The sequence below is a fragment of the Rhea pennata genome, chromosome 17, assembly GCF_028389875.1.
Source record: "Rhea pennata isolate bPtePen1 chromosome 17, bPtePen1.pri, whole genome shotgun sequence".
NCBI lineage: Eukaryota > Metazoa > Chordata > Aves > Rheiformes > Rheidae > Rhea > Rhea pennata.
Window position 1 is genome coordinate 11,064,699 of NC_084679.1, and position 23,541 is coordinate 11,088,239.

Genomic DNA, 23,541 nt, shown 5'->3' on the forward strand with positions numbered 1-23,541 from the left:
TTTACTTCAGTAGTCAATATTTTCTACATAAAAATTCACATATACTTTTTAAAGAAAGGAACATCTATCTTCCATTCTTCTACTGCTGTTATTGGAGATGAACTCCAATGCAGGTGATGCCATCTTCATTTTGAAGTCCTTCCGATGAGTTTTCTTGCAGTGTAAAAACATGTGATTTGGGTGCGGGCAGGGAAGGGAAATTGAGTTTAAACTTGTTACAACACTATAGTCATATATATATAATAATTAAAAATCTGTGGATGGGTTAAGTGCTACATAGTAGGTGATTCTCTTCCTAGTTTATATTCCTAGCTGTAGCTTTAGAGTTCAAATACCTTTACAGCTAAACTGCTAGGAAAAATGACAGTAATCAAATGCATGTGAAAGCAAAATGAATGTTTGAATGTGCCAACTCTGATATTTACAGATTGATAAGAACCTGAAGTCTCTGGAGAGATGCCAGTCTTTGGAAGAGATACAGCGACTGTATGAGTCAGGGGATTATAATGCAGTGGTGCATCTGCTTCGACCAACGTTATGCTTTAATGGTTATGGCAGAGCTAAACATCTGGAATTTGTGACATCCATACCAGAGAGACCAGCACAACTGCTTCTTCTGCAGGTTTGCTGTTTCTTAAAAATGCATTTTTAGTAAGGGTTTAAGATTTGCAGCTGTTTTATTTCTAAAAACAGAATGAACAGATTTGGAGAGTGTGTGTTAATGGGTAATGAGTCTTATTGACAAAACAAAATATGGAATCAAAGCTGTAAATGATCCAAACAGCATAGCTTTATTGATGTCTATATAACTATTGTCAATATATATAAAAATATATAGTAGCATTAGTGTAACTTATCAATATAGTGAATATATTTTACTAACTGAGAGTGTTGTTAAGGTATAAGGTGCCTGAGACCTATGTGAAATCACTGGAAAAATCGTAATTTCTAATAAACTTGAATCATTTGTAGAAGCATTTTATGCATGCATTTGCACTATTTTTGTCTACTGTGATACTTAAAGCTTTTGCTGCTCTCAACTTTATTCTGATTCACAAGTGTTCATTACTGGAAACTTGAGAGCTAGCTAGCTCGTGAAGGATTATTTTGACATATGTTTTATGTCCTGCGTGAATGGCAAACTGTTGATAGCTGCGTCCAGTATAATTGCTATAGATTATTTATCCATATTAGGGCCACCACGAAAATCAGTGTACAAATGAACTTGGCTGTTGAAACAGTGAGCCTGTCAGGTTTTAGTCTTGTGACTTCTTTTCTGTGATGCTATTTGAACTGAAGTGAGCCAAATCCTGTAGCCTTCGGGCCATCTCAACTCAAACTTGTCAAAGAAGAAATAAGCAGGAGGATGTTGCTGTAATGTGGGCCTTCTATTTGCTGCTTTGTTATTTATGAAGTAATAAAATGGTAGTACAAGATTGTAATGACTCGAACCTTGTTTCTGTATAGCCTCTATTCCACAGCATATGGTTAGAATTTTAGACCTACAGCCATGTCTTTTTGGAAATCTTTTTCTTGCTTCTCTCTTAGTCCAAGAGAAAAATACAGTGATGATTTTCTGGAATGTACACCTACTTGTATGTTTATCATCCAACACTAAACATGTATGTTTATCATCCAATGCTCCTCCTCCTTCTGTTGTCCCTTTTTTTTAAAAAAAATGTGATATTTAAAGGTGTTCAGTTATCATTTCATTAAAGTAACTTTAATGTTATATAGTGCATTTCTTTCCTCTATTGTGCTTTCATGGTTTAAAATAAACCCTTCTTTCTTATAGTAGATTTTTTCATATGTATATTCCCTAGGACTCCCTTCTCAAACTGAAGGATTACAAACAATGCTTTGAATGCTCAGAAGTTGCTTTGAATGAAGCAATTCAGCAGATGATTAACACGACAGCAGCCTCTGCTAAAGAAGGGTGGGTTGCTACGGTAACACAGCTGCTCACAGGAATAGACAATTTGTTGTCATCAGACAACAGCATCCTGAAGGAATCTTCTGTAACGCCAAGCCTTGTTCGATTAACAAACAACCTCATTCAGGTAACTTCTTCATGTGCACTCCGCTGCTGTCTAAATTCCCACCCATTTGCAGTGACTCTTTTGTATTAGATATTTGAGGGAAGGGAATGGGTGTTACCTTCATAATCTTATTTTTCGTTTCAGGATGTTAGAGACATACTGACTCTAGAATCAGTAGTAATAGCTAGGCTCAAACACTGAGCTTGCAGAGACTAGTAATAAGACAAGCCAAGGAGCAAGGCTGGTTTCTTATGCTCTGTTTATAATGGTGATGATGCAAGGATTGATATAACTGGCTAGGGGCAGTTTGTAAATTATTGCGCTGATCTTGGCTATATATGCCTTGGACTAGGAAAAAAGATCCTGTGAGTCTTAGGTATGTGACAGAGTTGCTTCTAAGTGCTGGCCCAGCTAAGCATAGTTCAAATCAAAACTGAGGGGATGATGAGGAGACAGCAGAAAAAAAAGTCATATAGCGTCTGTTTCTAGTGAACATTTAGCATTTTAGAGATGCTACTGTGAACACTTTTGAAACTACTGAGTGAGAATTTCTCACTTAGTGTAACATAAGTGGCAGACTCAATTCTTTAAGAAGCTTGTCTATGTCAAAATTCAAAAGAGCAGGTTTATAATGTACATATAAGGTACATTTCTTTAATAGATACTGGCCAAGTGTCCTGTCTTCTGTTTTTTGGGGTAGGATTTATTTAGTTGCAGCTTTTGTATGTTAAATAATCTGGTTGATCTTTACCAGTTCTGACAAGGCTTTCATCTCGTCTTACTTATTTTTGAGTTCTTCTAACTACATGCCTTTTCCTTGCTATGTTATAGATAAATGTCTTGTAAAGTAGTAATGCCTTTTAACACTAAGAAAATCTTCTGTGCCTTTGCTCTCTTGGAGTTATTTGAATGTGATATTAACAGAAAGATGACTAGTTAGAAATGACAATGCAAGGGAAATGTCTATATAAGAAAAATCTTCCATCCTCCCCTGTCCCAGTTGACCTTATTGGTAGGACTTTTTCACCCAGTCATAGTGAGAACCGGAGACTCAACTTTGGATTACTTCCTTGGAGTGGAATGGTATTCCAATTTGTTGTTTGGAAGGGATTCATACATGACTCTAATACTCTCATTTTGTATGTGTAATGTCTGTTTCTTTACTAGATCATAGACTGCAGCATGGCAGTCCAGGAAGAACCCAAAGAACCATACATCTCCTCAGTGCTTCCATGGATTATCCTGCACAGGATCATCCAGCACGAGGAAGAAGCATTTCAGTCCCTTCGCTGCCAGCAGCAGCAGAACCAAGGGGAAGAAGGTAATTTCATCATCTACATTTACATTTTGTTTAAGGTTTGTTCCTTACCATCTGCCTCTGGAACGAGTAGGAAAATTCTTCTGTTTATCTTTCTATCTTAATGGGTGAAGGGAGTAGAGGGTTATACAAATATCATTCCTATCATGGAGGAAACTAAGATTTTTCTGAGAAAAATCTTATTTTTTGCTAAATAAAGCAGTGGCTGCTTGAATTTAACTCTGTTTCTGTGCTATTTAAGTACTTACCAACACTTTTCTTTCAGTGAGTCCTGACACAGCAATGCTGCCTTCTTCTCTCATGCTGCTGAACACTGCACATGAATATTTGGGAAGAAGATCCTGGTGTTGCAACTCAGATGGCGCTCTTCTCAAGTTCTATGTAAGTATTAGAATTATAGAGTAATATGGGTTGGAAAGGGCCTCAGGAGATCATCTGGCCAACCTGCATCTCAAAGTAGGGTCGACTTCAAAGTTGTTTGTTACCTTGCTAATGTCTGCATGTTAAAAATACGCTAGTTCCTTCCTTCTTCCAGCTAAACACACACACATTTTGGTCAATTTAATTTGATTAATGAAGGCTTGTTATTCCACACTCTTGTCCATCACTATCCATTCTAAACAGACTTTTTGTAGAGACAGGAAATGCCCTTGGATAACAAGCCTGATACTACAGTAACTTCTTAATTAGGAAATAGTGGAAGATCTACCTTGCCTAGAAACAGTAAAGTGCTAAAAAAGTGTTAAGTACTTTTTCTGAGTATTTAAGAAGCATATGGCCTTTTATCAGCCAGTGATAATGATAAAACTTCAGTTGCATGATTTGAGTCTTGTGATCTTTAACCTCAAAAGATGCACCTCGTACTCCTTAAAATGAATAGGGACTTTGACATAAGCTTCTCAATCTTACCGTCCTTCATACAAATGACTTGTAATATGATAATTTGTCGTTATATGTTCTTGCATATGGTAAGGTCCAAGGTTTTGTTTTCTTTTTATAATGAATATCTAAAACTGCTTGCAGCTTGGGGTCAGGACTTGTGAAAGGGAATACCTGAATACAGAATCTGTGTTAAGTTTTGTCTCCTGCTATTGTGTCTAGCTGGTCAACAGGACCTCACCCTCCTTGCCAAAGAGACTGACTTTGATTTAAATTCCAAATTTTATTTTTTATATTCAGATAACACTTTACATGGCAACAACTCTAATTCCCAGTGTCCTCTAAGGTCTTGCTTTTGCTTTGAGGAAGGTAAACACTCACACCGATCCCACTAGCTGGAGAGAGAGAGGGAGCATGAACCATGTCACGAAAAAGTAAGAAACGGAACAAAAGATCCGTTTTCTGTGCTTGCTGCTTAAATATTTCACTGGAAGGTGAGCTGCCTGTGTGCACGGAGCATGCTTCCTGCTCCAGTCTTCCAGCAGTGACCATGACTGCTACCTCCTGTGCAGGAAACGAGCTAGCCATGATAGAAATGGCAAACTCTTGGCAAAAGACGTACACTATCTCAGCAGTGCAGTTTAGTGGGTGCTCACTTCAGTCATCCAGACAGGCGGAAGGTGGGTGGGCTTAGCAGAAATTGCTCCAAGTAAACCTGATTGCCTGCAAGGAGTGTGATGCCAGAAAATAATCAGCTATAGCACAGAGAATGAGCAAGTTAATTGCTCAGAAATTAGTGCCATATATTGTGTGTGGAAGAATGCTTTTAAAGTGATTGTCAGTAATGTTGCCACAGAGCTTTCTCCTGAGAAGCCAGTTTTCTCGTATACCGTGCTATACTTCCCTCAAAGTTCAAATATTTGATAAGGATTTTGCAGTTAAGAGAATTTAACGTTCACAATCAATGACATTAGAAACTCAGTTCTACTCACTTATGCATAGATGAGACAGACATGACATGACAGTGCAAACTCTTGTTTCTTCTCGTGTCCTGTTAGTCAGTATCAATTATTTTCAGGTCTACTTTTCTTTTTTCTGTAGCCCAACGATAGAAAGGTAAAGAGGACCTGAAGTAACAGATTGAGGAGGAAAGGGAACAAAAATACTTAGTGCAATGTATCAGTCTAGATATTTCCTGTCAAGCAATGCAGAGTTCGTAACCAATTTATCTTTTAGAAATGAGTTGAAGTCTGACTTCTTCTCAGAAAAGCTAAAAAGTCAAGAATTGTATTCATTTGTGGTCAGTAATCAAAATGGCATTCAAAAGAGTCTTAATTGTGCATACCCTTATGTTAAAGAAAAACTATGAATGAATAGTGAATGTGGTTTAAAAGTAAGACTATCTAAGTGTGTGAATGAGGGGAGGAAAAAATTACCATCTTGCTCTCTACGTGGAAGACAATTCTGTAAAATCTGGCAGGTAATAAAAATGTTGTACTCTTAGACGTTCATATTAAATTGAAAATAAACTTGAGAATGGATTCTTCCCAGTCATAATTCCTATTGCTTCTGTGGAGTTACGTGAGTGAGAAGAGTAATTGTTTTCTCAAGATTTTTTCTTCCGTTTTGCTTCTTGCACTAGTATTTTATTTTGTTCCTGGGATTGAAAAGAGAAGGAAGAATGACAAGCAGCCTGGTAATCTGAATTGTTCACAAGCTGAAGAAAAAAATGTAGTGTTACTTCTTTAAAATTGCTGTTGAGGCCTGAAAAACAGTAAAATCACGCAGTTGAGTTCCGTATTTGTTGTCTTAGTGATTCTGAATAAGGTTTTACTAAATTTACAGTTGCTCACTTCACAGAACTCAATTTGTCAGGTGTTACGTAAAACTTAAACATTTTTGGTACGGGTAAATATTATTTAACAGTAAAAAGATGGTGTACTCAACTGTCAGCCAGGAAAATTCGATTTTGAATCGTAAACTTGATTCTTCTTTTTCCCAAATCATGAGACTAAAAATTTGTAGGCCATAGTCTACCTGCATATGCCCAGCTGGAATGCTCTTGATTCCTTGCAGACTGTGTAGTGTTACCTGGGTCTGATCATCAAGCTGTTGTGTATTTGGCTGTTGTGCTGTTGATAAATTTGACTGGATTATGTCTGTGTTATTGTGAACTGCAGACTGAAAGAAAGCAGTAACATTATTTTCATGTTACTGACTAAATATAGCTTTGAATATACATACAGAGCTGGTCTCCTGGATAAAAATGAGAATCAAGAATTACTTAGTTATTGGTTGATCGGGAGCAGACAGTTTTGTAAGCACATCAGTCGTCCTTCGCTTTGTGCCTGCAGCATGTTCCTTGCTCAGTTGTTCGGGTGGGTGTGTTGCAGGTCTGAAATGCTTGAGAAATGGTGCCTGGCAGTAAGGCTGGGGCGTTACTACATGAAGGAGGGTTACCTGCTCCTCGTTGGCCTTTTTACGAATATTCCTTGAGGTTTAATTATTGCACCAGAGAAGAAAATTCCCATGGTTAAAACAGAATATTTGTTTCCTCCCATTTTCCTTGGCTTGGGAACTGAATTACTGTCAGCTGCTCCCTCTCCAGAGCAGTGGGAGTGTGGGATACCCTGACTGCTGGCGAAACCCAGATAATGCAGTACTGTGGCATTCATTGAGCAGTGCTCTACAGGGATATTTCAGTGGCACTTTACAGATTCAGCTTGACTTCATTGAGGTTTATTACCATCAGCTAAGAGAAAATCATGATTAGTTCTGCGTAGAGCTACTCAGGAATCTCTTCATTTTGCTTCTCAGCACTCCCTGGAGCTTATTAGCCACAGCTCAGTGCCAAAGCCCATCTACCTCTGCATTTGAGCAGAAATGTGTCCAGGCCAGTAATTTAGACAGCCAGGAAGGATGGTGTGGAGAGCCTGAGGGCTTCTGCGGGAGTTGTCTCTCTCTGGCAGGGCTGGAGCTAATGAACAGAGTTGGAGCTGAAGCTGCTGCAGTGTGAGCTATTAGATTACGTCTGCATCTGGCTCTTCTCAGTCTTCCAAGTACTGGGAGCGTAATGCTGATCCACCTGATGTGCCTTTGCATGCATCTGCCTCGAGTCCAAAGGGCTTATTAGCTCAGGTGCTGTGCTTCATGAAAATAGATAAGCTATTTCCAGTCTCAAGCTTACCCTCGATGTAGTATAGAAGCAGTTTATGAGCGGTGCTGAATCTAAATTGTGCCTGCGTGGTATGCCTGTATCCATGAATAATATACCCTGTGAACCTGGATAAACTACAGCTAATTAAGAGCTGAATATGTTTACAGTTAGATCATTGCAAATGTTATCATGTACTTTGAAAGAAATCTTTGATTTTCAGTCTTAGAATTGCCCGCTTCCTAAACTGAAATATAATTTGGTATTATTTATCACAAGTAGTTAGTTTTCAGAGACAAAAGGGCGCTGGCAGGGCGAGGAGAGGCGAAAACGAAACATGATAAGGTATTTGAAGAGAAAAACGACTTCAGGTTTACTACATACTGGTGTTGTTTCATAGCCTATCCTTGCAGTAAGAAACAATTGCTCTCCGTAGGTGAACTGTCTGCTCAAGTACACTGCATTGATTGTGGCTGGAGAAAATGGTGTTAACAAAAGATGTTAATACATAGTTAACTCCTTTAGCAATAGTTAGAGCCTGAATTATTAAAAAGAATTCTGAGTTATTGCTAGGAATTCAAAGTGAGTAGGAACACAGGAGGCTGTTCTGAACACCATTGAAGTAGTAATTCTGTCCCTGGTGTTAAAAGGAATTTTGTTTGCAGTGGTACCATGCTTTTGTTGCTGTGTTTGATGATGTTTACATCTTCTGTTCAATGTACTTGTCTACACTTTACACTTAAATTTCAAACCTGTTCACAGATTCAGGAGAAGCTGTGGAAATAAGGTAATTGCTGTGACTCATATGTGATTGCTGTGACTCAAAATTTCATTGCAGTTCCTTCTAAGAATTGTCTCTTTTCTACCTTTATTTGTCAGGTTTTTGGCTCTTAAAAATAGTGTCTTTTTCGTAGCACAAATATTTAAGCACAAGAGTATCTTAGATTTATTTTCCAACACTTGTGGATGAGCTTTTTAGATGCAGAATGACAGAATTTTGCCCTGTGATGGTCTGTTTGTGGTGCCAGGGAAGCCGGGCATGAGAAACCTATTGTAGCACATTGTCTGCACAAATAGTCAAATTTACAGTCCTAGTATATGTTGAAAAATGGTAAGTGGAAATAGGCAGCTGAAGTACTTTGAAAGAATTATGATGATGGTATCTTACACAAATCACAAATGCATGAATGACTTTCATTTTCAAATTATGGCCACACAATTTCAGCAGTGGAAACTCCTGAATTAACCAGTGTGGTGAAGAATGGCTGTGGCTGGTTTGGAGACTTTAGATCTTCCTAAAAGGAAAAAGTGAATTTTCATGCTTTCTATGAGAGGAAAAATGTTTAAGCAAAACTACTTAGCAGTGGGTAGAACTCTCCTGGCAGTATGCAGCTTCCTACAAGTTAGAGGCATTTCACAGTTAAGAATTTAGGAGACTGAAAAGTAGAGAAAAATACTAAATGCTGATTATAGCAGCATTGCTTTTTTACCACCTTGTAAGAGTTTTATTTGGACAAAGAAGGTGCTCTCTAATACCAGATAATATTTTTTTTTAAAAAAAACATATTGCTGTTAAGATGATGTGAATGGAATTTCCGCTTATGTTTATGAATTTAAGTTTCACAATAGAACATAGTGGATTTGATTCTTAAACCTCAGTGGTTAAGTGTGGCTTTTGTTTTGGTTTTGAAACAAAAATACACGATCCCACTATCTAGGTTACTTTTGGTGAATGTAGTTCTGTTGATTTTGAAATATCAAGATTCTCCCTGGATTTTTATTTCAGTTATTTATTTTTTTAACAAGTCTTAGTGAAAAATTACAAGGAATTGTCTTTTAGTATTCTGTTGCAGTTTTCTGCCCCCCACCCCATCAGTGTTTTAGAGTAAGAATGCCTTCCAAAAATTTGCAGCTGGTAGGTATTTTTTCTTGTAATATTGAAGTTGAAAATAATAATTTTCAGCAGTGGTTAGTTATTTTGGATGAATTAAGCTACTTTTCTTCATGCATGGCCATCTGGATAATGTTACTCATACAGTGCAATTCTATATCTTTTTTTTTTTTAGCCTGATTTTCATTGGCCATCCCTTCTTTTTCAATGTTGTCCTCTTCATTCCCCTTTCACCATGCATAGGAAATTGATATTTGCATATTAGAGCAGATGTCTTGTGTACCTTTTTCTTGTGATAGCTTTGTTTATCCTCTGGTTTGCCAAACTAGTGCTTACATTTGCAGAAGCAACTTGGTGTGCAGTGGAAAAGGAAACGTGGGAAATTCTGAATGACCTAACATCTGAAACATTAAGTTGATATCTAATCTCTTTGATTAAAGACAGGCTTCATGAATTAACAGAAAAGAAAAGCATTTTTTTTTGCAGCTACGTTGTCATTGAAATGATTTGTATGAGATTAGTTTACAGAAATATGGTGAATATTTAGATATATTAAGAAAATATGTACAGATCCTTATGCTGTTCTCATCATCTATGTCTGGACAGCTAGGTAGGTTAATGCAAGTTTCAGATTTCAGATGATCTGTTCATTGATATTTATGATGTTCTAGGTTCAAGTACTACAAAAAGAACTTGCAGCATCTACCTCTGAAGATACTCATCCATACAAAGAGGAGCTGGAAACAGCCTTGGAACAGTGCTTTTATTGTTTGTATGGCTTCCCTAGCAAAAAAAGCAAAGCAAGGTACCTGGAAGAACATTCTGTACAGCAGGTAAGATTATATATATAGTTTAATCTCAGTGAAGTATCCTAAAGTGATGAAAGAAGAGACCTTGTTTGGTTTTAATGCATCTTAAGGTATTTTTTGAGAAATATTACGTTTCTTTTTTCTCAAAAATGATTTATTTTATATATAAACTTCAAGTAAACTCTTAAAAATGTGGAAGACTATGGATATAGAGGGTCAGATGCTTGAAGTGAAATGTTAGTATAGTCTTATTCAGAACAGTCTACTGTTTTGAAACTATTGACAAAATGATTTTAATGAGCTATGACTTTCCTGTTTTCAACAGAGAATTTTACGCTCGAGAACAGTAGAGAGGAAAAAGTCAGCTTGAGAGAAGAACTTTAGCAGCCAACCTTGCAGTTTATGAATGTGAAAAAATGTCACTTTTAAAAATGATGCAAGTAAATTATACTATAGCTTATTTTGCAGAATTTATTATAGTGAATATTTGGTAGCTGATTATCATAAATGTGTAGAACTCTGTTCAGTTTGGGAGAACAACAGAATGCTATGGGAAGACGGTTGCAGTATTAAGAGGGACACAAAATTAGGTCAACAGTCCTCTGCCTGAAACACAACTGATTTGTTAAAAAGCTAAAAGTTTTTGCACTTACCAAATGCAAGTGGTTGTAAAATTATAAATGAATGACAGCTTTACTCAATTAAAACAATTATCTGGCTTCTTTGACAAGCTTTTTTTTTTTTTTTTTTTTTTTTTTTTTTTTTTTTTTTTTTGAATACTGTTATAATTCATTGGGTATTTGTGATTTTTTTCCCTCAAACTTACCTCTTTGAAAATTAAGATAATAAGATGATGAGAATAACTAAGGAAAAGGGAAGTATGAGGAGAGTTATCCTCTGCCAGAAATAATCTGTCACATTTGGGTGACTCCTAGATCAAAAACTCATTACTGAAATTGTCAACAGATTGATTTTATTTTATTTTTTAGTACACCTGTGACTTCTCTGTTTTCAGTAGAAAAGCAGAATTTACTGATGGGCGTAGAATAGAAAAAACTCAGCCCAGGAGAAGGAAACTGAAAAAATTACTTTTTGAAAAGAAGAAAAATAAAAGGGAAAAGTGAGGAATGATTTGAACTGGAAGTGCCTTTCTTCAGAGAGTTTTAAAAATGTTTGAGTCTCAAACGTTTGTCTGAGAGCCCTTTCATTTGTTCGCTTTACTTGAGTTTGAAATTTAAGCTGTAGAGCAGATGTAACTTTTTTCTGTTCTTCCATTTTTTTTCCCTTGATCTCAGTGTCATTCAGGATGCTTGCAATTGATTCTTGCCCAATTTTTCAGTGACACTGACTAAGTTGCAGACCAATGTCCTAGTCTTTAATCAGTGAGCAATTATGTTATATTTATGAGCAGCATATACCAAAAGTGTCTTTACTTCTTTTCTTCTTGGGAGGTTTAATTTGTTTCCTGACCAAGTAATACGTATTTTGTGCTAACTAAAAAAAAGCCAAACAAACTAATCTTTACTAGACTTTTAATTTTTTAAAATTGAGATAATTTTTCCCTCTCATCTATTTCCCTCTCCAGGTGGATTTAACATGGGAAGATGCCTTATTTATGTTTGAATATTTTAAGCCTAAAACACTTCCAGAATTTGACAGTTACAAAACCAGCACTGTGTCTGCCGATCTGGCCAACCTTTTGAAAAAGACTGCTACAATTGTTCCTCGAACAGACAAGCCTATGCTGAGCTTAGATACCGTCTCTGCCTATATTGAAGGAACATGTAGCAAGGTATAACTAAGTATTAAAAAAAAAAAAATGTAAGGAGGAAAGATTTATTATTGAATTATTTTTATATTTGGGGAGTGATTCACCCTAGGATGCTGGATTTCCTCAAAGAACTGTATTTGAGTGAAATAAGAATGATTCTGCCAAAACTTTTGGTCTTGAAATGGCAAAGTGATACTGATCAATGTGGAGTTAATATGAGATTAATGTTAGTGCTCTCCAAAGCTGTGGAATGTTTTCACTCTCTTGATATTCAGTAGCTTCATATTTTGTGACAAAAAGGGTATTTTTATTTCAAGAAAGAAGCAAGTGTGCATGTCTTGTAAGATGTACACTTTATTAACCTTTATTTACTTATTTATTTATTTTTCAGGCTCCATCTCTCCCAGATGGTGCAGACTATTCTCCACCAGTAGTGACTGAGTTGTACTATCTTCTGGCAGACTATCATTTCAAGAATAAAGAACAGTCTAAGGCCATTAAATTTTACATGCACGACATTTGTATTTGTCCAAACAGGTCAGTATTGTCGAATCCTGTTGCACGTTATTCATTCTTCTCACTTCTTCAATATTGAAAAACAGACAAATAAGAGGTTTATTTTCATGTCAAGAGTAAAACACCTGTCTGCAATATATTACCATAGGTAGAGTATACAATTAAAGGCATCTTTAAAATAAACTAATGGACAGAAAAAAAGGGGGGGAGGCTCGTGTTAAATATTTGATAGTTTTAAAACTTAAAACCAAAAGAAGATGAGATTAGAGGGAAAAAGTGGAACTATAATCTATAATCACAGATAACTGGGAAGTGCAGGGACTGAATTGGTATTCTTTCTTGCACCTTTTGTTCGTTGTTTTTGGTAAGGTTATGCATGACAAGGAATGAAAGAAATGCTACTGTTTGGCATAAGGGACACAGATATCACTTCTTAATAGATTAGCTGTTTAGGCTGACTCTTTTCTAATATTAATTTATCTTGCTGCTAGAGAACTACTCAGAATCAAGCCCAAGCAGAACATTTAGGTGATGTTTATACTTTTTTTTTTCTTGCTAATTTACAGCTTACTGAAATACCACTAAGATTAAGTTTTTTTATCTTCACAATAAAGTATGTTTTGGGTAACACTCTTCTAGAATGAACCACAGAAATCTTAAAATTTATTGATGAAATCTAGGGCTTGCATATTAGATACTAGCTGTCAGCTTAACTCTTGTTAAAGTTGATTAGGGTCAATGACAAAAGACCTAGCTGTGAATGGTTTGAGAAAGCAAACTTTTTCTGAGTTCAGGGACATAAGAGACAAAAGGGAAGATGAAGGCACAGAGCAATTCTACAAATGTAGTTTAATGTTATTGGCTCACCTGAGAACTGTGACTAGATCATGAAAACTTTTCTTTGAAGCCTGATAAATTACAAAAACATGTTTCTATTAATTGATTGAGTTTTTTTTTTTTGAAGCATCAAACCTACAAATAAATGACAATGCAATGCAGATTGATTTTTTTAATCTGTGAAATTTTGTTATTCAGAGGAAGCTTTTTGTGGTAGCATAATATTTTTACCCCAGTCACCTCAGATACTGCTTTTTCGGTTGTCTGTATTACAGATCTCCTTCCATCCTCCTGAGGAATATGTCTGTTAAGGTCACTTGACACAGGAATAGGCTTGTAGTTGAAATAAGCAAGTAAAAATGTGAAAACGTTATGAATATGGTTATTCCTTTGGTGTTAGAATCATAGTATAATTGAAAAATTCCAGAGTCATTGACCTCAAATGTTAATTTGAGATTATGTAATATGGAAACTGCTCTTCACTGTGTTGTTAAGAGCTAATAAACACAAGGCTGGATACTCAGCAGTCTCCTCAGAAAATCATCTTTATTGTTCCTCAGAGTTTTCCTTTAGGAATGTATTTTGGTTTGAGTGGTTTTTTTTGTGTTTTATTTTTTTCCTTTTATGTTGGAAAATAACAGTGATGATAAAGACCATTTACCATTCAGTCCAACAATGTAAAATGTCATGATGGCTGTTTGTTGGACTACAGAAATGGCAGGATGTTTGGACAGGACAGCATGGCTACTGAGAAAATGAATCGATGGACCTGCTGCCATTGGAAATATTGATATGCTCCTTTTGCATCGCAAATCAACCTAATTTCATTTTTTTCATATTTGAGAATTATTGGGGAGAGTGCTTTATTAGGAAACCATTTTTAATAAAATCAGTATTATTTAGATCTGTACAGAGTCTTTTTCCCTGTGAGGGGAGGAAAAGATGCAAAAGTTTTGGAAGAGCATATGCAGAAGAAAATGTTGGAAAATAGTAAAATGAGCATTATTTTTGTTGTTTACAGTGATATGTAGGGAGTGGTTCATGTCTTGTGTTCTTGATTGCATAGGTTTGATTCATGGGCTGGCATGGCTCTTGCTCGAGCAAGTCGTATTCAAGACAAGCTGAACTCTAATGAACTGAAAAGCGATGGTCCCATCTGGAAGCACTCTACTCCTGTCTTGAATTGCTTCAAGCGAGCCTTAGAGATTGACAGCTCTAATCTCTCACTGTGGATTGAATACGGCACCATTTCCTATGCCTTACATTCATTTGCATCACGACAGCTTAAGCAGTGGAAATCAGAACTGCCCCCTGAAGTTGTGCAGCAGGTGAGTGCTAATTTAGAGCAGTGCAAACTTCATAAATTATATATATAATTTTTTTTTCTCAACCTAACAACTTTCTAAATGAAATACCTATATTCTCTATACTACATCACTTGGATATAATTTCATATCTTTTTAGGTTGAAAATATTTTCAATGCAGTTTTAGGTGCAGGAGTGTATTTTTTGAATTGTTCATCCCAGCCAGAGCAAGTTAGTATACTTTCAACGTTTTGTTCCATCACAGATGGAAGAGCGTCGAGACAGCATGTTGGAGACAGCCAAACTCTGTTTTACATCTGCATCTCGCTGTGAGGGAGATGGCGATGAAGAGGAGTGGCTTATTCACTACATGCTGGGAAAGATTGCAGAGAAGCAAAAACAGCCTCCTGTGGTCTATCTACTTCATTACAAACAGGCAGGCCACTACCTGCATGAGGAAGCTGCACGGTATCCAAAGAAGATTCACTACCATAATCCACCAGAACTTGCCATGGAGGCATTGGAGGTAAAAGAGGAAAGTAAAATACCTAGGCTTGAAAACATTTTTCTCCACAGATAACAGAATACTATTTACTATTAGTTCTTCTTATTAGCCACATGTTCATGATGCTTTGCATCTGGAGACATAAGACAGAATAAAATGTGTTATTTAGACTGTTTTTGTTTTAAAGACAGTTTATATATACATTCCCAGTATTAGAGAGAGAGAGACAGAATTTCCACTTCTGGAGTTATAGATAGATAGATTTCACCATTATCTCAACTCTCTGACAGCATAAGGTCATGCTTCGATTTGAGTAATAGTCATAGCACCTTTGCTTTCACCATGCATTCTGGTAAAAATAACAGATTAAGAACACTTCCAGTGGTAACCATCTGTATCTGCTTTCACTGTTGTATTTCATAAATTGCAGGGGAGGCTGTTTCAAATCTTCTCCTTTACAAGCAACTTTAAAAGGCTGGAAAAGTCTTGTTTAAGTAAGTTTAGGTAACAGACAACTGTCTTTGCAAACTCTTGTAGTTTCTACAGAGAATTACTTGTAACTGTTTGCAGAAATACAAATTTTCTACTAACTGAATGGACTTTGTTTTCTAGGTATACTTTCGACTTCATGCTTCTATTTTGAAACTTGTGGGGAAACCAGACTCTGGAGTAGATGCGGAGATACTGGTTAGTTTCATGAAAGAGGCTTCTGAGGGACCATTTGCCAGGGGTGAGGAGAAGAACACCCCAAAAGTTGCAGAAAAGTGAGTGCTAATTTCCAGGAATATCCTCTGAAAGCAGGCATGCTCCAAATAGGAGCAGGTTATTTGTGTGAGATATCTCTGTAGACAGCTATGTGAATGCTAAACTACAGTATAATAAACTTTTAAAACGACGGTGCGTGAAATATGAAACAAAGTGATTAGAATTAACTCTAATGTTTGCAGATTCCAGGTTTCATATACAATTTGATTATATGCTAATCTGAAGTCTTTTCAATAACTGGCACAGCATAGGCAGCAAGGCAACAAATTGGAACAACTTCTATCTTGTGATCTGTTTTGAAGCCACTCTTCTTATTTATTAATAAAGTTATTTTTTATTAACTATGGACAGACCCAAAAGCAAATGACTTCTGGACATAGCTTAATTAAGAGACTTTATGATTTTAGTCCTTGTAATCTGTCTTGCTAAAAACTGTAGGATAAAGAATGTTTCCCTATTGATCAATGATAGAGGAAAATATAAACTGTGTTAAAAATCCATCATTTAGAATTTACGAGTAAGATTTGATTGCTATATTGGAAATATCATAAGAACATAGTCTCTGTATTTTCTTTGTATTGTGTGTGTGTGTGTGTATATATATACACACACACATACATTCACCTAGTATGTTAACACTCTTTAATTTTTTTCCCTCATTCCAGGGAAAAAACTTGCATGATTGATGAAGATTCTCATTCTTCAGCTGGAACAGTGCCGGGCCCCGGGACTTCCCTCCCCTCATCCTCTGGTCCAGGTCTGACATCCCCACCTTACACAGCCACTCCAGTTGACCACGATTACGTCAAATGTAAAAAACCCCGTCAGCAGGCAACGCCGGACGGTACAGTCCCTGTTCTCAATACTGGCAGCACAGGGAGGTGCTCTAATCATGGGGGGTTTGACCAGGAATGATCAAACTGCTCATTCAAGGAGGGTGAGGGGTCTGTGGTAACACGGGCAATATTGAAGCTCATTAACTTTAAAAATTCACAGTGCTTTGAATAGAATCAATGCATAGTTAGAGCTTTAAATACAAAATTCAAAGTTGTCACCTGCCACCATTGGCACTTGTCACTTATTCTAAATGGGAATGTTGAGGGGAGTTCGTAGCTGACTGAATTTTCAATGTTTTTCCCATCTCTAGAGCTAAATGTCTGCATCTTGAGCTTATTAGAAAAGATGTGGATTCAGTCTTTAGAAAATTGAACACAATTTCAGTGCCTGTGTGAACCAACCAGGTGAAAATCTGAACTGTGACTGAAACAAGACAAACTTGAAAAAGCGAAAGAAGACAAGGTGATTCTTTTTTTGAAGGAGGCAGGTGGCAACTATATTGAATATATTGTGTATCAACACAAAGTGATTTGCACGGTAATCCTGTAGACTCATCTTTTAATTTTTTCTTTATCATTTACAATGACTGGCTAGCAGCTCATCTCTGTAGATAATAAAGTGATATCATAAATAATTGGTTTATAAAACCGTAAAGTAGGGCATTATCACAGTGTCATTGCAGAATTTTTGTAATACATAATACAATTATAGAAATGAAGTTACTATTTAATCTGACATTATTATTTGGCTAGAAAATTTATTCTGATACTATTCTTCTGGCCACGTTTCTTTTTATCCATCTGCATCTGTTATAGTATCAGCAAGCATGAAGAAGCAAAATATTCGCAATGTGTAGCTTAGTGTTGATAGAATATGGCAGGCCCCATAGAAGTGCTCTGCTTGATACCAGTTTATTTCTGGAGGGTGAGCTGCTTCCAGGCCTCCTGTCATTTTTTTGAAGAACAGTAATCATAAACATGTTTTTACTGATGCAGTTTTGAAACTGAAGTGTGCATGCCTGGAAATTCTGCAAGGTGAATTTGCTCCTTTTTTGCTAACAGATAACTGCTGGGGAAACTGGCAAAAGTTTCATCATCTCTTTCACTGAATTGAATATAGAAATGTTCATTTTATCCATACTTACCTTTCAGTCTGAAGTAAATCATTGCATTATTTTGATATACATTAACATGAATAAGTTATTTAGTTGTAAAGCTCTTCTATTATTTAGCATTTTGATGCCTTTTTAACAAGACAAATGGAGAGAGCAAATATTTAAATATATCCCAAAAATATGCCCTTTAAGTTCTGTTTAAGACTACATCTGTTTAAGTCCTGAAGACTGATGAAATGTTCCCAGGAGATAGATAAATTTGATGGATATTTCAGTATATGCCATTAGTACATTCATTCAAAGTAAGGCATTATGGGTTGTGGCATACTAATTGCCTGATGGGAGCAAGGTTGGCTACTTACCTTGCACCTTCAGGCTTTGCTAAGGAACATCTACACCTGTCAGGCCTGAAGGAGTAGTTCTTGGGTCTCCTAGCTTAGGTAGTTAGAGCTTAGCATTGCTGCTGTCGCAGCAGCTGGAAATGACAGCTGCCGAAAGACGCCAAGTTAGGGTGATCTTTGGACTGGCTGTGTGCAACTATGACAAGTAGAATTGCAAAGCACTGCATCAGTCATAATGTTTTGTAAGTTGCTGGCAAAACTAAACTCTAGATACAGCACACTGAAGAGCCCCAGGATATTGAAATATTTGCCTTGGGGCTGCTGCAGATGGAAGGAGAGCTAACAGGCTGAGCAGTGCTCAGAAGTCTTCCACTTTTATATTATTACATATACTGTGCTCCTTTGCATATATTTACATTTTACGTGTATTAAAATTTTTACTTCTGAAGTAAAATGCTCTTGACATCTTGCATATAATCACATCAGTGAAGAAAACTGTTGCCTGCTTTTCCATTTTACTATTCCTAAAAATAGAAAAAAAAAAATCCATCATTCAGCTATTCTTTGGACTTCTTTTTTTGTCTTACTATTCTGACAGCAATTGAAAGTGTCTATTTTGCTCTTCACAGGCAAGACGGTTTGGCCCAAATTCAGCCTAGATACTTACTGGCAATACTTTTATCAGTGTTGTTGATCATATAATTCTGTTACTTTGTTTATATTGTGTATAGACTGTCCCTCCAAAGCAAACAGTAGTTCAGCAATGACTAAGATTCTACTCAGCCAGACTGATGAGGCCTCTTTTGTTCATTTTTAAGTGCTACATTTGAAGAAAACATGACCTGGGAGGAAAGAGAGAAGGAATTTGGTTAGTCTGTGGAAGAAAAGTCTAAGGGGAGGCATGATAGCAATGTTCTTTAAACAGTGTCAAAGGCTGTATGAAGAATTAGAGGGGGGAAAGACAAATTTCTAGCTTTCCCTATCCATGGGGGGCAGAACAGGGCATAATAGACTTAAACTGCATTAAAAAAAAGTTGAGTTTGGAGATTAGAAAATAGAATAATACTAGGAAGCATTTAGCAAATACAAATGAAACACTAAAATATCTTCCTAGGGGAGAGTGTAATACTGGAACACCTGAACACCAGAAGTCCTTAAGAAAAAGTGATAAAACCAGCTGCCAGGAATGATGGAGGTGTATTTTATCCTGTTGGAAAATGCAATGGACTAGATGAGCTCTTGAGGTCTCTTCCAGGCCTTTTTTTTTTTTTTTTTTTTTTTTTTTTTTTTTTTTTTTAACAAAATCTCTGCCAATGTGCCTTTTAGTGCAGCAAATTATCTCAATACAAGCAGGACAGAATTACTGTACAGCTAGAAAACCTTTATGCAAAATACTGGGACTCTGATCTTCCAAAGCATGGTTCTGTAGATAGAGGCAGTCATGAGGGCAGACTTGCTTCAGATGCATCAAATATACACTTATAGTTTTGTTGCTCTCAAGCATGTTTTGTGTGTTGAAAAGGATGATCTGGATATGCATAAATCACTGTTACAGTTGAGAGCACTGAAAAGCTTTATATTCAGTGAATGTTGAGGATGCTGGTTTTAAGTTATGTGTTTCATAGAAGTGGGAAAAAAGAACCAGTAAATACAGCTTGTAAAGTAACTGAACTTCTAACTCTCCTCATGGCAGCTGTTAGCCCAAATCCCCTTCAAGGAGAGAGGAGTATTGCTGAGTGGCAGCTGTTACTTACCAGCTGACTAGCTGCTGTCATGTGTGTAAAATAGGCAGCTTCTTTTCTCTTTTCCTGTCTCTCCATTCAGCAGCATCTTTTCCTCCCTTCTGTTAATCCTGTCTTTCCTGGTGTCACCCCATATGTTGCTGTTTTATAACCCACCCACAGGCTCTCCCCCTCCCCCAAATGAAAATGTGCATTTAATAGTGGAAGCCTGCACAGCTAGATGGCCAGTGTTATATATGAAGATAGACTTTTGCATTGTCCTCCTTTTTAAACAGGCTGGATATGTACAGTCATCGAAGAAAAAGCAGAGAACAGATTTCAAGCTGTTTAAGTTTAGCTAAATTTTGCGCTACATATTGAAGTTAGTGCAGAAAGCAATGAAAGTATATAAATAAAAGGAATCTGAAGGCTTCCAAAAAGTGGACTGGAAGATTGCTGTGAGGTTTTTATTTGTTTGGTTTTTTTTTTCTCTGAATATACTTCTTGTTGTATTGATATTCAATTACAAATTGTTGTGACGGTATGCTGTTGATGTATGCAGTACTCATTGCTACTGCAGTGTTAAAACATCTTATCATTTAAGTCTTCATCCATGTCATGTAGTATGTTATGTGTAATTAGATGTAATCATCTTATATCTGTGTTTGTCTTTGCCTGATTGCTTTTGCAACCAATATTGCCCGTGCTGCCTCTAACCTTTACACAAATCTCTGTTCCCCAGGCATTCTCTTCCTGCTTTTACCTGTCACGGCTTGCTTTTAATAATTGGCAAAACCTGCATGATAAACTCACTGGGAAAGGCTACTTGCTTCATGCTGCGGGAGAAGTCCCACTTCATAGTTTGGTCCTGTATTTCTGCAAATGTTATAATGCTGCACTTTTTTTTTTGGTAAATGCAAGTTCTCAACTTCCTGATGAGCCAAAGGTGATCTCTAAGACTTTTTGTAACCAAGCTGTTACTCATGCCAAACTGAGTAAGCTTCAAAAATGGAGCAGATATATCTGTGCATAAAAAGAATGTGCACATTGTGTTTTGTAAAATGAAAATCTTATCCTTCAAAATTCACTCTTACAGTTTAGAATGAAATCTTCATGTCTACAGTATGTGTGCCATTCTAGCCTATGGTGCTGCGTGTTCATGGGGACTGCATACCAGGCTACATGAATGATGAATCAGATTCATTCTGTTTCAGTATGCTCCATTTCTACGTTTTCCCAAGTTAACTTGATTTTTATTTTGTATTGAGTTTGAATGAAAAGCAGCATTTAAATTTAGTAGAGGTTACATAAAACACTGGTAAACAACTCTATTGCTCTGCACTTGAAGATGGAAGAATACCAGTATAGGACTGCAAGTTACTGAAGCCCATTTAGTGATCTGTGCAGTTGAACAAAATGAACTCTCTCATCTTTGACTCATTTTTATAAGAGAAGTCCCTTTATACATTGAGAGGACCTTGCTGTCCTCAAGATATTACCTGCTTCCATGCAAAACTCTGCAATTCTTTTGTTTTTAATAATGTACAAGTGCATTTTGATAAAGAGCTGAATGTTGTCTTCTGTTATGGGTGGAACTTGTCTCAGGAATGAGAACTGTGATACAAATGATGCATCATGTTTCTGACTATCAAATAAAGAAAAATGCTCATACTTACAAGTAAAGATAAAAAGGGAGAAATGGAGGGATTCCAAAAGCATAAAGTTACACAGAGAGTCTGTGCATCTATAACCTTTGAACAAGCCATCTTTATTTCATGGGAAAGTAAGATTTTTTTATATATGTAGTCATTATCCATAAGTTATGAGCAGTGCAGCAGATTTTTTCTTTATAATAAACTGAGTTAGTATGTCATTTCTCAGAAGAACTTTCTATGCTGCTCGCTTCTGGTTTTTGACTTGTAGCTGAAAGATAAACATCCAGCTACTTTCTTAAAATTTGGCATACATAAATTCCTTCTGATATCTGAGGCATCATTCAGGAAAAAAAATGCATTATACGCTGCTGGCTTTCTGAGCATGTTACCTTCCCCCAGATGCAGCTGTTTCAGAGGTCTTCTCCCTTCCTGTTTAACTTCCAGAAAGTTTCAAGGAATGGAGGGCAGACCACATGGTTACTTGAGCTGCATTGCAATTTCATTGACAAAGGTAGAATATCCCATTTGTATGGGCACAGTGAAGCTCTACTTCTAACTCCTTGAGAATAAATTACATAAGTTTGTACCATGTGCATAATCTATCTGATCAGTGTGTGTCTCAGTAAAAGCTTTGTCACTGGGATTGTATGTCTACTGGTCCAGGCTCCTTGCACTTTTACATGTCAGTAGCTCCTCTTCAGCAATTCAGAGATCTCTTCTTCTGTGAGTGGACACAATTTAGGTAACATGCAATGTTCCGCAGGACTTATGGAGCATATGGGAGAATGCTGACATTGGATAATGGCTAGTGAAGTATTGAGCCATTTTTTTCCCTCTATTTCTTTTTTTAATAAACTACTCTTTTAGGTTTCCTGAAGTTAAAGCAACTTCTTCCAATTAATAGGTAGGCATGCAAGTGTTGTGCCTGAATATTAATGATGTAAAGTGTTGAGGTATTTTTTCTAGTATGGAGGTATAGTACAGAAGTAGGGATTTTGAAATCAACCTAGTAAACCTATTTCATTTAGGATAAAATTAATCTTAAAATACTTTAAAGAATAGAGCTAAGTCAAATGGGACACTGAGATATATTGCCAGTTCAGTTATCCAAGTGGCTGAAAGGATCTCTCCCTGATAAAAATAAAGCTCTTGGCAGTACAGATGAAAATACAAGTTCCCATTTCCCAGTGACATCTCCACACTGCCTTCTCTCGCTCAATCTAATAGCTGTTTTGTTGTTAATGTCTTGGAAAGTTAGCTAGAGCTCCTTTTTATTCGTTGTAACCTTTTCGTATCTTCTATCCTGTACTGCTGTTTCAAGTGTTGACAGACTAGGTGACATGGGCTGACATAGAAATCACTGAAATGTCACACACTGAGTATATTATAAGGAATGAGTGCTAAAAATAAAACAGCATTGTGGAGCAATGTATTCTTAATCTTTAGAAATAAACATGAACATTAACTTTACATCAAATTGATATCTCAGTTGGTCAAGTTGTTTGAAATCTTTCCAAAGCTTAGGATTAAGTACAGAGAATAATAATGCAAAATCTAGTGATACCAAAGAGAACCTGATATCAGGACATACTTTTTAAATAGGAATTTTGTTGCTCTTGTTTAGGTACAGTTTAGTAGTCATTAGTCCTTCATCTCCACCACGGATGATAATCTTGGGAGTCTTAGTGCAAAGACATTAATAGCTACTGTTGATTTTTTTTGTGCTAACTTTGGAAATAATAGGAGACTTTACTGGAAGGGACCACAAAAGAATATTTAGTCCTTTGTTAATGACTTGCTTTTAATTGAGGGATCACTTGAGTTTTTCAGAAAAGCCCGCTAAAAATCATCGCTAAAATTTCTTTTTGGAGATGAGAGGAACTGAGAAAATAATTTAGGTAAATACTGAAAATAATCATTTTGATACTCTTGAATTACATTGAATTGCATTAAAGTGTCTTTAATTATAGCAGTAATAATTGTAAAGCACTAATGTACTCCTTGGTTTTGCATTTTTCAAAGGGATGGATAGCAACAGGAGTCGGGAACTAGCAATTCCTATGTCTCACAGACTGCAGTGGTCT

At 36.5% G+C, this 23,541-nt stretch overlaps 1 protein-coding gene across 1 annotated transcript in view; it reads left to right on the plus strand.

Annotated features, from left to right (window-relative positions):
- CABIN1 (calcineurin binding protein 1) overlaps window positions 1-23,541 on the plus strand; it is a 123,123-nt gene that overhangs the window by 16,210 nt on the left and 83,372 nt on the right. The window contains exons 16-26 of the mRNA XM_062590094.1: window positions 428-622; window positions 1,824-2,060; window positions 3,207-3,360; window positions 3,623-3,738; window positions 9,953-10,114; window positions 11,676-11,882; window positions 12,253-12,398; window positions 14,281-14,542; window positions 14,785-15,045; window positions 15,637-15,788; window positions 16,455-16,633. Of these exons, the coding sequence (XP_062446078.1) occupies window positions 428-622; window positions 1,824-2,060; window positions 3,207-3,360; window positions 3,623-3,738; window positions 9,953-10,114; window positions 11,676-11,882; window positions 12,253-12,398; window positions 14,281-14,542; window positions 14,785-15,045; window positions 15,637-15,788; window positions 16,455-16,633 (2,071 nt within the window). The remainder of the gene's footprint in view (window positions 1-427; window positions 623-1,823; window positions 2,061-3,206; window positions 3,361-3,622; window positions 3,739-9,952; window positions 10,115-11,675; window positions 11,883-12,252; window positions 12,399-14,280; window positions 14,543-14,784; window positions 15,046-15,636; window positions 15,789-16,454; window positions 16,634-23,541) is intronic.